This window comes from Bos javanicus, chromosome 21 (assembly GCF_032452875.1).
Source record: "Bos javanicus breed banteng chromosome 21, ARS-OSU_banteng_1.0, whole genome shotgun sequence".
NCBI lineage: Eukaryota > Metazoa > Chordata > Mammalia > Artiodactyla > Bovidae > Bos > Bos javanicus.
The window spans coordinates 43,059,531-43,073,111 of NC_083888.1; the positions used below are offsets into that span (position 1 = coordinate 43,059,531).

At 37.9% G+C, this 13,581-nt stretch overlaps 1 protein-coding gene across 4 annotated transcripts in view; it reads left to right on the forward strand.

Moving 5' to 3' along the window:
* The window catches only part of NPAS3 (neuronal PAS domain protein 3), a 959,432-nt gene that overhangs the window by 302,446 nt on the left and 643,405 nt on the right, over positions 1–13,581 (forward strand). For all 4 annotated transcript variants that reach the window (XM_061394930.1, XM_061394928.1, XM_061394927.1 and 1 more), the window contains one exon: positions 4,478–4,722. In XM_061394930.1, coding sequence (XP_061250914.1) covers positions 4,478–4,722 — 245 coding nt within the window. The remainder of the gene's footprint in view (positions 1–4,477; positions 4,723–13,581) is intronic.

Genomic DNA, 13,581 nt, shown 5'->3' on the forward strand with positions numbered 1-13,581 from the left:
AGCTTGCCAAAGGAACTTAAAATACATGGAGGATTCAAAAAATAACTTTATGTTTAACAAATACTGACTGCTGAATCTTCATTCTTAGTAAACTCTTTTTTGATTGCTTGTTAGGTATATGCTTAAAGGTATAACTTTATAAATGTGTAAAAGTTGCTTAAAGATGTTGAGTGAAAACATACATTAAATAATATTATTTTAACCAAGGATATTTTTAGGATAAGTTAATTCTAGCAACATCAATGGCAAAAAGAGAGCAGAATCCAGCTTTATAATCCTTATAAGAAGAAATTCTATATGTTAGATCATTATTCTTTTGGATGGAGTGATGGATCCCTTTTGAAAATTTGAGAATCATTTAATAAACCCTCAAATAAATATATATATATATATATATATACACACACATTATTTTGGATATGATTTTCAGATATGCATGTGTGTCTTTGAAAATAGTTGTTGATTTGTTGTTGGTGGTAATTATTAATGAAGATGATACTGTTGTCATCACAGAGTTAAAATTTTGATTTGTGGAGGATTTTCTGTTATTCAGAGTCTAAGTGGAAGAGCATTAAAGTAGTGGGAATTTTGGGCTCAAGAAGTAACTTACTACTTAGTCACATTTTAGGTGGCAGACATCAGGCAGTAACATTTACTCACAGTCAATCCGTTCTTTCTCTAGTATTTAGAAATGCAACTGTAATGTTTTGATTTAGAACACAATGTACAAATGCAAATTCAGGTTAGGTTTTAATGTAGTCCTTAATTCAGTGTGAGAATTACTTCTAACTAGGCTCTACTTCACAAAAGCAGGCAAAAGATTAATCCACAATCTGTCATTGTCGTAAGGTCTTTAGCTTCATCTATTGTATCAGTATCTCCACAACCTTTATAATCCTTTGACTGTATTTTATTGCTGTTGCCCTCAAAACCAATTACTACTTATTACAGACACAGTGCCCTCATTCTGGAAATCTTCTGTACTGTGGTGTCTGCATAATGATGTGGTGGGGAGTCATGGAAACCCTTTGTTATTAAGATTGTGGACAGGAAGATTACTCCAGTAGGGTAACACAGTGTGTGTAAAGAGATTTTTTTTAAAGGGGGGGAGTGATAGAGAAGAACCACCGATAAGATAATATATAGAAGCACATAAAGTAAGTGCTATTTTAGAAAAGCCAAGTGTCAGAGGGCAGTGTTTAAGCGAGGAACCCCAAAGCATGAGTGTCCATAGACCCCACCTTCCCTGAGCGGACCAAAAAAGTCGTCTCCACTCTGCTTCACCCTTGGAGCCCACTGGGCTACTCCCTGTGATCTTTGGCTTTTCTACCTTAGGATTAGTTTTTTTCCTTAGGTTATTGATAAGCCCATACAGTAAATATCAATTTCAGAATATTGCTTAATCCTCTATTGGCTTCAGGTGAATAGAGAAATTCCCATTATGAATGTTAGTAATATTGATTAGGTATCAGATGAATCCATTTGTGACCACTGAATGACATATATAAGGAAAATTACATATAGCATCCATGTGAAACTTCTGGCAGAATTGACCTCCTGAATTGTTACCCAATTGCAAAATGAGTCCCTGCTCCATTATTGACCAAATGGCATGTTTTATTTGGCTTGCATGCTTTTCAAAAATGCCAATTAGTTAACATAAGCTTAAAATGTAACATAAACTTGGAAATACTATGTAAAAATTCGGATTTTTTGTTTACTAGAAACAGCAGTAGCTGAAATCTGGCAGCACATGTAAGCCTTCCCCCAAAGCAGCACACACAAGGCGGAAAACTGTATATGCTTTCCTTTGCCTGGGCTGTCATCCTCCAGTTCTCCACAGTCAGCATCAGGCCTCTTTACTCATTGACATTCCCTGCCTTAACCCTGCAAGCCCTTGAGTTAGCAGCCTTGCTCCAGAGCTCCATCATAGTCACTTATAGGACCAAAAAGAAAAAAATTTATATATAAGTTCAGCCCACCTTCTGGAGTAATATTCGATTATGAGAACACAAAAAGAGCAAAGCACTGAACTTGAACCCCTGCACTCTACAAGTGGTAGATAAAACATGTCAAGTGACATAGTTCTTAGGGTACAGCTGACTTAAATGGTGTTAGATAGATTACTTTTATTATATAGGGGTAGAGGAGGGCTATGAATCATTGTTTTATCCTAAGATGTTGACATAGATTCAGATTTTACTTGTACTTGGTCAGACTTTAAGGCATCTCTTGCTTTCGTGTACCTAGTTATCAATCAGCCACATGGAGCATTTGAATAATTGAATGGAGGTCAGCTAAAATTTGGGGAAACAAAATGATATAGCTTTTCCTTATAAATTAGTGATGTTTCCACTGAAGATTATCACCAGAGATATCAGGACAAAGATTTGTCACCTGTGACTGCTTTGACTCTGAAAATGGTAGTGTTAATTGGTCTAGTTCTGAGAAATACATTAACTGGCTAATGTCAAATATTTTATTAATGGAGCAAACATGAAACCTGTTGGGCTATTAGCCTAGCAAGTATTTGACCCAAACATCATGGAGCTATTTAAATTACATAGATACTCAGTAAAACACTTGAAGTGTCTGCAGTGAAAACAGTTTTCCACTATGAACAATATCAGATATGGTCTAAGGTAATATGCCTTGGTGAAGGAAATGGAAACCCACTCCAGTGTTCTTGCCTGGAGAAACCCAGGGATGGGGGAGCCTGGTGGGCTGTCTATGGGGTCTCACAGAGTCAGACACGACTGAAGCGACTTAGCAGCAGCAAGGTAATATGGAATGTTATTGCTCATATTAAGAGGTTGAAGCCATACTACTCGACTTATTTTGACCTGTTCCTCTGGTCTTGCTCCTCTTTCTTGATATTTTATATTGGGAAAAACCAGGATGCTAGATTCAAAGATTTTAAATGCTTTCAAAGCCCGATAAAATGGATACTTATATATGATGTTAATAATACCTTGATACTCTAAATATTGCCCAATTATTTATCATCACAGTCTGATTTTGAATTTTATTTTTCATCAGACACAAAACAGAACAATTCAGAGTAGGTGGATTTCTCCTGTCAGATACTCACATATAACTTCAGTTGTGCCAGATTCTGCCCTCAGCAATGCGAGCAAACTTCAAACAGAAATGTGCATAAATAGTTAAAGGAAAATGCTGGATCCCACCTGTTGCCTCTTCTGTGAAGTAATATGTCTATAATGTTTATAAATTTTAATAACCCATATGGGGCTTTATCTTTCAACATTAAATTTATATTATTTTAAAGTTTGACTTTTCTGGGTGATATATTTTATTCTCTAATATCTTAGAGAATCTGTCCATCTATGAATGTATGCTCCTTAATAAAGAATTAAAGTATTCTCTTATCAACCAATTACCAGTGCATTTATAAAGTTCCATTGAAATCATCATTTTCAATGAGAGTTTTTCTTTATCTGACTGAAGGTTATGATTCTTATTGAGGGCTGGAAGCACATCAGCATTTTATTTGTTAATTCTGTGAACTGTGTTTTTGTTTAGCCTTTGTTCCTCGAGATGGTAATAGAAAACATTTTTTAAAATGTATCCTTTTGAGGGTTTAGTCTTCCCTGGTGGCTCAGATGGTAAAGAATCTGCCTGCAATGAGGGAGACCCGGGTTCAGTTCCTAGGTCAGGAAGATCCCCTGGAGAAGGGAATGGCAACCCACTCTGTTATTCTTGCCTGGAGAATCCCATGGACAAAGGAGTCTGGCAGGGCTACAGTCTATGGGGTCACAAAGAGTTGGACATGACTGAGCAACTACACTTTTGAGGGTTAAAGATCCCAGAGTGATAGTTGAATGAACAAAGCCATTAGCTTAAAAATAGATCTATAAATGGGCTTCCCAGGGGGCTCAGTGGTAAAGAATTTGCCTGCCAATTCAGGAGACATAGGAGATGTGGTTCTATCCCTGGATAAGGAAGATCCCATGGAGGAGCAAATGACAACTACTCCAGTATTCTTGCCTGGAGAATCCTATGGACAGAGGAGCCTGGCAGGCTGCAGTCCATAAGGTCACAAAGAGTTGGACACAACTGAGCATACACTCACACATGCAGATATGTAATTATAATCACCGTCTTTTAAATTGCTCATAGCTGATAATAGCAAGCATCACCTGTAAATCTTATGTCTCAAAAACAATGACTATATCTCAGTGCCTGGGTAATTGGAGGGAAAAACTTAACAAACAAACTATTTTTACTCATTGCACATGAGTTTGTGGCATATAAGCCCAGAGGTAGAATTTATGGTTTTAGTGGTCTTTGTCTGGAACTCCTTTTACCGTGGCCCTGAAATTTTGAAGAAAATTTTGGTAGATTTTGCTGGTTGCGGGGAGGGGCGGGCACAGATGAAGTAAAAAGAAAAGCAGTGTTCGTCTGATTGACAGAATCACACGTTCTAAACAGCACTTTTTCACTTCTTTGATTCCAGTTTACAAGCATTGAGAAAGGAGAAGTCCCGGGACGCTGCCCGGTCCCGCCGGGGAAAAGAAAACTTTGAGTTCTATGAATTGGCCAAGTTGTTGCCTCTTCCTGCAGCCATCACTAGCCAGCTTGACAAGGCCTCCATCATTCGACTTACAATCAGCTACCTGAAAATGAGGGACTTTGCTAACCAGGGGGACCCTCCATGGAACTTGCGGATGGAAGGCCCTCCACCTAACACGTCAGTAAAAGGTAAGGTTTCAGCCCCTGTTGATCCTGGAATGTGGTCTGTTGGTGTCTCTGAGATGAAACGTTTACCATCATCCTCTCTTCTTTTCCTGCATATCAAATCCTTTAAAGGGATACAATTGTGGAAATCTGAACTCTGCATGAGAAAGACACCATGTGAAGGTGAAATAAACCTCTTCTATTTCTATTTTATTTTCAAAAAGTCTGTCAGCCTAAATAGTCTATCACTTTAGATAAGGTTTCAGGGAAATGAGAATGGAATGACTTACATTAAAATGTTTCTTGGGTTTAACTTATGTTATGCTAATACATGCAAATTATTATTAAGTGGGGGGTGGTTAAGAGAATACTTGGTAAAGGTTAGGACTAACATTTTCTGATTTTAGTTACCAAAGAGAGGCAAAGAGCAGAGTACAGTTGTAGCAGGCATTTTGAATAATGATTTTATTGACTAACAAAGTGATCAATCTATGTATTGTTTCAACTCTTTATATATAATGCCTACAATTTATAAATATAAACATGTATTTATGCTCCCAATCTGGATGTACTTACCCTTAAAATTTATTAAAACTTTAGGTCTTTTTTACCTTGATACTCAAGAGGGTTATTTTCTTGCATGCTCTTGAAACATCTAATAACTAATGAGATTTTAAGTATATGAATATGCATGCATGTATTTATTGATGTACGTGTGGTGTTGGCCACTGATTTTCTTTAACAATGTATCACTCAAGGCATGGAATGGGATCTGTTGGTTTTTCTGCTTTAACTTAGTATCTAGGCCCTTGGTGAGCATGGAATAACTGGACATGGGATGGAATTGCAGGCAGCCTTTTCTGGGGGAGGAATTAGATTCTTAGCTATGTGATTATACCTTGATGAGTACCTGTGAAGTCCCTGTATTCTTGGCTGTTGTAAGGAAGGATACTGGGGAAAGCTATAACTTCTTATAGGATTCAAATAAAATGAAAGTTCAACAGCAGTGACTTGATGATTCTGTGCTAAGAGGTGTAATCATATGTATGTAGATACCTGTGTGAATCTGTTTGCATCTTTGTTATCATTACTTAGGGATTCTGTTTCTTATGCTTATTAGAGAAGGAAAATTTGAATGCAAATTGTAACAGGTTATTTTTCTCTAGGGCAGAGGTTGGCATACATTTTCTGTAAAGGCCATATATAGTAAATATTTTAGTTTTGGGGGAGTACTCAACTCTGCCATTGCAGAATGAAATCAATCATAGACAAATATAAATAACAAGATATGGCTGTGTTCTAATAAAACCATACTTGCAAAGCAGGCAGCTGCCACCAAGTTTGGCCCACAAGCCATAGTTCACAGACTCCTGCTCTAAGTATAAGAATGACATTTGAAGGTTGAGAAGAACATACAACAGAGATAGTTCTCAAGGGCAGGGTGTCAATATGAGGAAGCACACGACAAATAGACCAAGGCACATTCATGCTTTCCTTACACAGCCCTTCTACCCTTAAGAATGTTGATGTCAGCTTGGTAATATACCAGTCCATGTTCCAGATACTAAAACGGGAATTTTCCAAAGCTGAGGATGTGAGTATAATCCTAGTAAATACTTAAGAGTTTATTTAGTAGGTTGTCTTTGTGTTTATTCCAAATCATGTAAGATGAATGGATACATGTAGCAGGTTAGAAATCACAAAAGAATATAAAATATATTCTTAATCTTTTTATTCAATTTGAAATACATTGACTGAGGAACTTATATTAACTTGTTTAACATAATTATCTTTTACTTCCATCTTTTCTTTAAGAGAGTTGGTAGCTTATAGTCTTCCTTGGTAGTGGTTACTGCCAAAGTAGAAAAGTCTAATGGTTCCATGGTCTGTCTACTCTTCTTGCTCTTGTTTAGTCGCTAAATCATGTCTGACTCTTTTGTGACCCTCTGGACCTTAGTCCACCAGGCTCCTCTGTCCATGGGATTTCCCAGGCAAGAATACTGGATTGGGTTGCCATTTCCTTTTCCAGGGGATCTTCCTGACCCAGAGATCACACCCACGTCTCCTGAACTGGTAGGTGGTTTCTTTACCACTGAGCCACCAGGAAAGCCCTGTTCATTCTTCTACAATGTGATAATTCTGCTTGCTTTTGGAATCATGGCCTTTTAGAGATGCATACTTATAGATAGTATAGAACTAAGCCCTCATTTTACAGGTGAGGGAAATGATGTAGAAAGGGCTTACAGTTAAGTATTGCTGCTACTGCTAAGTCGCTTCAGTTGTGTCCGACTCTGTGCGACCCCATGGACTGCAGCCTACCAGGCTTCTCTGTCCATGGGATTCTCCAGGCAAGAACACTGGAGTTGCCATTTCCTTCTCCAGTGCATGAAAGTGAAAAGTGAAAGTGAAGTCGCTCAGTTGTGTCCGACTCTTAGCGACCCCATGGACTGCAGCCTACCAGGCTCCTCCATCCATGGGATTTTCCAGGCAACAGTACTGGAGTGGGGTGCCATTGCCTTCTCCTACAGTTAAGTATTAGAAGATCTAAAATTAGAATCCCATTGTTTTGCTTTTCTGTCTAGGGCTCTTTCAGATATTATTTCTAGCAATAATATTTGATTTCTATCATCATCATCATTTGATTTCTATCTCATCATCCAGATGAGAATGCTCTTAGCTTTGGACTATGGCTAATAATTCATTTTTTTTGTGACCTCCAGTCAACTTAACTATGTAAATACTAATGATGAAGATGGATTAAAATAAGATAAAATACTGTCTCTGCTCATAGGATAAGTTCAGTCTATAGAGGAACATGGTGATGTCAGTGAGAAAAGTGGGAAGATTGGAATTTATATACCAGACTTAATTATTTAAAAAATTTTATCCAGTTTATCACAGATCATCCAGTTGTCACGTTTACTCCCTCTATTAGAAATCTGATGATAGTCTAGAACTGAAGTCTATACTGTACTGAAATAGGGGACTTGCTACTGTTTACTCTGGCTCTCAAAGGTTGCTAGGAATGCAATGGGTGCTTTCGGTAAGCTGGTTCTGCTGTACAATGTATGTATATTTTATTGCTTTCCTCTTTAATGCAAACCTGCTACTCATTCTGATCAAACATTCATGAAACAACAACATCAAAAGAAATTCATTTTAATTTGCTAAGGTCTTCTATGTTGTGCCCTTGAAGAAGTTCATATGGATAAACAAGCTTATATAAATAGCCTCCAGCATCATGTGAAGTGCAGTTCATAATCCAACAATAAAACAGTAGACATTATACTTCGTGCTTCTCCAAGCAGTCTCTTGAATAAACCTAAAGGCATTTGGAAATTTATATGAAAAGTGCTTACACGATGTAGGCAGCATCTTTTTAATGTGATGAGTTGTTCATGTTAATAATTAAATTTCAAAGCTTAAATTTAAATTTGTCCCCAACAACTATATAGAAATTTAATTATTTTAATTTACTGCTTCAGAAAGGTTCTTTATTCTGCCCTGTGTTCATCATATCTTTTCTTAAAAGTCTATAAAGGTTGATGAGTTTGTTTTGTGATGCCCATTGTGTACAGATTATTGCAAGTTGTGCTTGCAGAAAGCACACTCAGGTGGCGGTGTGTAATATGTCCTGAGTCAATTACTTCATGGAAATGATATGTTAAGCAATTGGAAGGTAACAGATAGTTTTTTTCCATTATTTTAGAAATATCTCTATTGTTATAATACAGATCAAATCTACAATGAACATTATGCATTATTCAAGAAATGACCAGGCATTCTCAGCAGTGTTTCAGCTAAATAACTGATGATTGTAACCTTTAAAGAAATCTCATTGTGGTGACTGTTGGTAAATCACTTCTCCATTCATAGTAATCTCTGTTTAGAGGCTATCTAGAAGCCATTATATCTTTTATTAATCTTCAAAGTAATGGCTGCTGATTTGACATTTGCTAAAACTAGATAAATTTTCTGTCTTTCTAATACCACAGACTTCAGTCAGTTTTTGGAGTATATCTGTGTCTGCTGCAACTCTATTAATCCAGGAATATTTACCACTGTAAGCATAAGTTTTATTTCACTTTAAACATTGCAACTTTTAAACAACAATTTTCCTATATGTGTGACAGGCCGCAATCTTACAGTATGTAAAATACAAGACATATTTAGCTTTTGGAAGGGAACAATTGAAAACTATGCAAGACAACTCGTGATTGAAATTGACTGGACACATTAAGGAAGAACTTGAATATTTTCATGGAATTTCCTTACACTATTTCAAGTATCTGTGTGACTTAATGTAGATGTTTCTGAGAGGAGAAACTTTCAGGTCTTTATTTAAGCAACATAGAATCTATTCTTAGCTAAAGACCATACTGTTACTTAAGCAATGATGTCTAATGGATTCATTTATGTTATTCATATAGGGTAAATGAGTATAGGACATCCTTCAGAATAACACTGAATTACTACTATAATGATTGTCTCTGAGATATGAATAGTATTTTATAAAATGGGTCTAGTTCCATAGAAGGGAGAGATTCCAAGACAGGCTGAGTGATAGGCCTTCTTGGTTTAAGCAGCTCAAAGGTCTTGATTTCTCTTCTGGCATTTTACTTTGTGCTGACACTATGTTACCTCTCCCAAGTGACATTCATGTTTGGGGGCAAGTGTCATATTCCTTGTTATTAAAAAGTCATGTAAAATGAAAATTCTTAGAAGCAGTACATGGCATGTATATCAACCTGTGGTAGCCTTTATTTTCAAACAGCTAAAGGCCTAATGGTGACTCCTTAGGTTCTGAAAAAGAGCTTCCTATCACTCTTCCCTGGTAGCTCAGCTGGTAAAGAATCCACCTGCAATGCAGGAGACCTCTGTTCGATTCCTTGGTCAGGAAGATGCCCTGGAGTCCATCCACTCAAGTATTCTTGGGTTTCCTTGGTGACTCAGATGGTAAAGAATCCACCTGCTCTGTGGGACACCTGGGTTCTAACCCTGGGTTGGGAATATCCCCTGGCGGAGGGCACAGCAACCCACTCCAGTATTCTTGCCTGGAGAATCCCCATGGACAGAGTAGCCTGGCAGACTAGAGTCCATGGGGTCACAAAAAGTCAGACGCGACTGATTGACTAAACACAGGATAGGCCTAGGAGAATGGGAGAGAAGATGGAAACTTGGTTCCTGTTCTTAACTCCATTACCCTCAGTAGACTGAGAGCCTGACTGTCTAGTTTAGACTCTTGTTTTATTTGCCTCATCCCAAGTGAAGAGGAACTCAAAAGCCTCTTGATGAAAGTGAAAGTGGAGAGTGAAAAAGTTGGCTTAAAGCTCAACATTCAGAAAACGAAGATCATGGCATCTGGACCCACCACTTCATGGGAAATAGATAGGGAAACAGTGGAAACAGTGTCAGACTTTATTTTTCTGGACTCCAAAATCACTGCAGATGGTGACTGCAGCCATGAAATTAAAAGATGCTTACTGCTCGGAAGGAAAGTTATGACCAACCTAGATAACATATTCAAAAGCAGAGACATTACTTTGCCAATAAAGGTTTGTCTAGTCAAGGCTATGGTTTTTCCTGTGGTCATGTATGGATGTGAGAGTTGGACTGTGAAGAAGGCTGAGCACCGAAGAATTGATGCTTTTGAACTGTGGTGTTGGAGAAGACTCTTGAGAGTCCCTGGGACTGCAAGGAGATCTAACCAGTCCATTCTGAAGGAGATCAGCCCTGGGATTTCTTTGGAAGGAATGATGCTAAGGCTGAAACTCCAGTACTTTGGCCACCTCATGCGAAGAGTTGACTCATTGGAAAAGACTCTGATGCTGGGAGGGATTGTGGGCAGGAGGAGAAGGGGACGACAGAGGATGAGCTGGCTGGATGGTATTACCGACTCGATGGGCGTGAGTCTCAGTGAACTCCCGGGATTGGTGATGGACAGGGAGGCCTGAGATGCTGCAATTCATGGGGTCGCAAGGAGTCGGACACAACTGAGTGACTGATCTGATCTGATCTGAAAGTCAGTGGTGGCACCACATGGAAACAGAACCTTCCAAAATCCAAGCTGACAATGCTCATTGCTGTTTATTTTGGTAGCAGGTGACAAGTTTTACTAGTATATGGAAATATGCTATGATAAAACTGCCTTTCTGGGCTTCCCTGGTAGCTCAGCTACTCAGCTGGTAAAGAGTCCATCTGCAATGCTGGAGACCCAGGTTCGATTCCTGAGTCAAGAAGATCCCCTGGAGAAGGAATTGACTACCCACTCCAGTATTCTTGGGCTTCCCTGGTGGCTCAGACAGAAAGAATCCATCTACAATGCAGGAGACCTGGGTTCAGTACCTGGGTTGGGAAGATCCCTGGGTTGGAAAGATCCCCTGGAGGAGGGCATGGCAACCTACTCCAGCAATCTTTTCTGGAGAATCCCATGGACAGAGGAAACCTGGCAAGTCATAGGGTGTCAAAGATTTGGACACAACTGAGCCACTAAGCACAACTGCCTTTCCTTAGATATGCTTTGAGGAAGGATCTTTAATTATATGCTATAATCCCTTTATATCTTTCTGACAAAGTTATTACTTCTGAAAGAAGTTCATTTTTTTTTGGTGTTAAAATTATCTTTATCTTTTTAATATTTTTCATACATACAAGCTTTATTATAAAATTATAAGCTCAGTTTATGAAACTTATAAAAGTAAAAAGATAGAAAAAATTCACCTATAATGTTACCACCCAGACAAATACCATTGATAATATTTTGATGGATTTCCCTTTCTTCTGTACATGTTAAACAAAGGTTAGCTTTTAATCTTACTTTTGCACACACAATATCTTATATCCCACCCTTTCCACTTAATATTCATGAGAATTTCTCATTGTGCACATGTTTTTTAACATAATTTTTCATGGTTGTATAAATAAATCATTATATGAACCACTTTAAATCCTTCTGAGACACAGTAGTAAGTGAATGAATGAATGAAAAGTGAAAAAATGAATGAGGTTTCCCTAGTATCTGTTATATAATTCATTTCACTGTTTTTCTTTTGTTGTTTACAATTTGGCAAACAGTGCTACAATGAACATCTTTGTGCATGCTACATTTTAGTGGGTTCTTTTTTTAAAACTTTAATTTATTTTATTTGGAGGCTAATTACTTTACAATATGTAGTGGGTTTTGCTATACATTGACATAAATCAGCCATGGGTGAACATGTGTCCCCCATCCTGAACCCCCCGCCCACCTCCTTCCCCATCCCATCCATCCCCTCAGGATCATCCCAGTGCACTGGCCCTGAGCACCCTGTCTCATGCATCGAACCTGGACTGGTGATCTATTTCACATATGGTAATATACATGATTCAATGATATTCTCTCAAATCATCCCACCCTTGCCTTCTCCCACAGAGTCCGAAAGTCTGTCCTTTACATTTGTGTCTCTTTTGCTGTCTCGCATATAGGGTCATTGTTACCATCTTTCTAAATTCCATATATATGCATTAATATACTATATTGGTATTTTTCTTTCTGACTTACTTCACTCTGTATAATAGGCTCCAGTTTCATCCACCTCATTAGAACTGATTAAAATGTATTCTTTTTAATAGCTGAGTAATATTCCATTGGGTATACGTACCACAGCTTTCTTATCCATTCATCTGATGATGGACATCTAGGTTGCTTCCATGTCCTAGCTATTGTAAACAGTGCTGTGATGAACATTGGGGTACATGTTTCTCTTTGAATTCTGGTTTCCTCGGTGTGTATGCCCGGCAGTGGGATTGCTGGGTCATATGGAAGTTCTACTTCCAGTTTTTCAAGGAATCTCCACACCGTTCTCCATAGTGGCTGTACTAGTTTGCATTCCCACCAACAGGTAAGAGGATTCCCAGCACCACTTGTTAGATTGTCTTTTCTCCATTGTATAGTCTTGCCTCCTTTGTCAAAGATAAGGTGTCCATAGGTGCATGGAATTATCTCTGGGCTTTCTATTTTGTTCCATTGATCTCTATTTCTGTCTTTGTGCCAGCACCATACTGTCTTGATGACTGTAGCTTTGTACTATAGTCTGAAGTCAGGTAGGTTGATTCCTCCAGTTCCATTCTTCTTTCTCAAGATTGCTTTGGCTATTTGAGGTTTTTTGTATTTCCCTACAAATTATGAAATTATTTGTTCTACTTCTGGGAAAAATACCATTGGTAGCTTGATAGGGATTACATTGAATCTATAGATTGCTTTGGGTAGTATACTCATTTTCACTGTATTGAGTCTTCCAATCCATGAACATGGTATATTTCTCCATCTATTTGTGTCCTCTTTGATTTCTTTCACCAGTGTTTTATAGTTTTCTATATATAGGTCTTTTGTTTCTTTAGGTAGATTTATTCCTAAGTATTTTATTCTTTTTGTTTCAATGGTGAATGGAATTGTTTCCTTAATTTCTTTTTGTTTTTTCTTTGTTAGTGTAAGGGAATGTGAGGGATTTCTGTGTATTAATTTTATGTCCTGCAACTTTACTATATTTGTTGATTAGCTCTAGTAATTTTCTGTTAGTGTCTTTAGGGTTTCTATGTGGAGGATCGTGTCATCTGCAAACAGTGGGAGTTTTACTTCTTTTCCAATCTGGATTCCTTTTTTTTTCTTTTGCTGTGGCTAAAACTTCCAAAACTATGTTGAGTAGTAGTGGTAAGAGTGGGCACCCTTGTCTTGTTCCTGACTTTAGGGGAAATGCTTTCAATTTTTCACCATTGAGGATAATGTTTGCTGTGGGTTTATCATATATGGCTTTTATTATGTTGAGGTATGTTCCTTCTATGCCTGCTTTCTGGAGGGTTTTTATCATAAATGGGTGTTGAATTTTGTCAAAGGCTTTCTCTGCA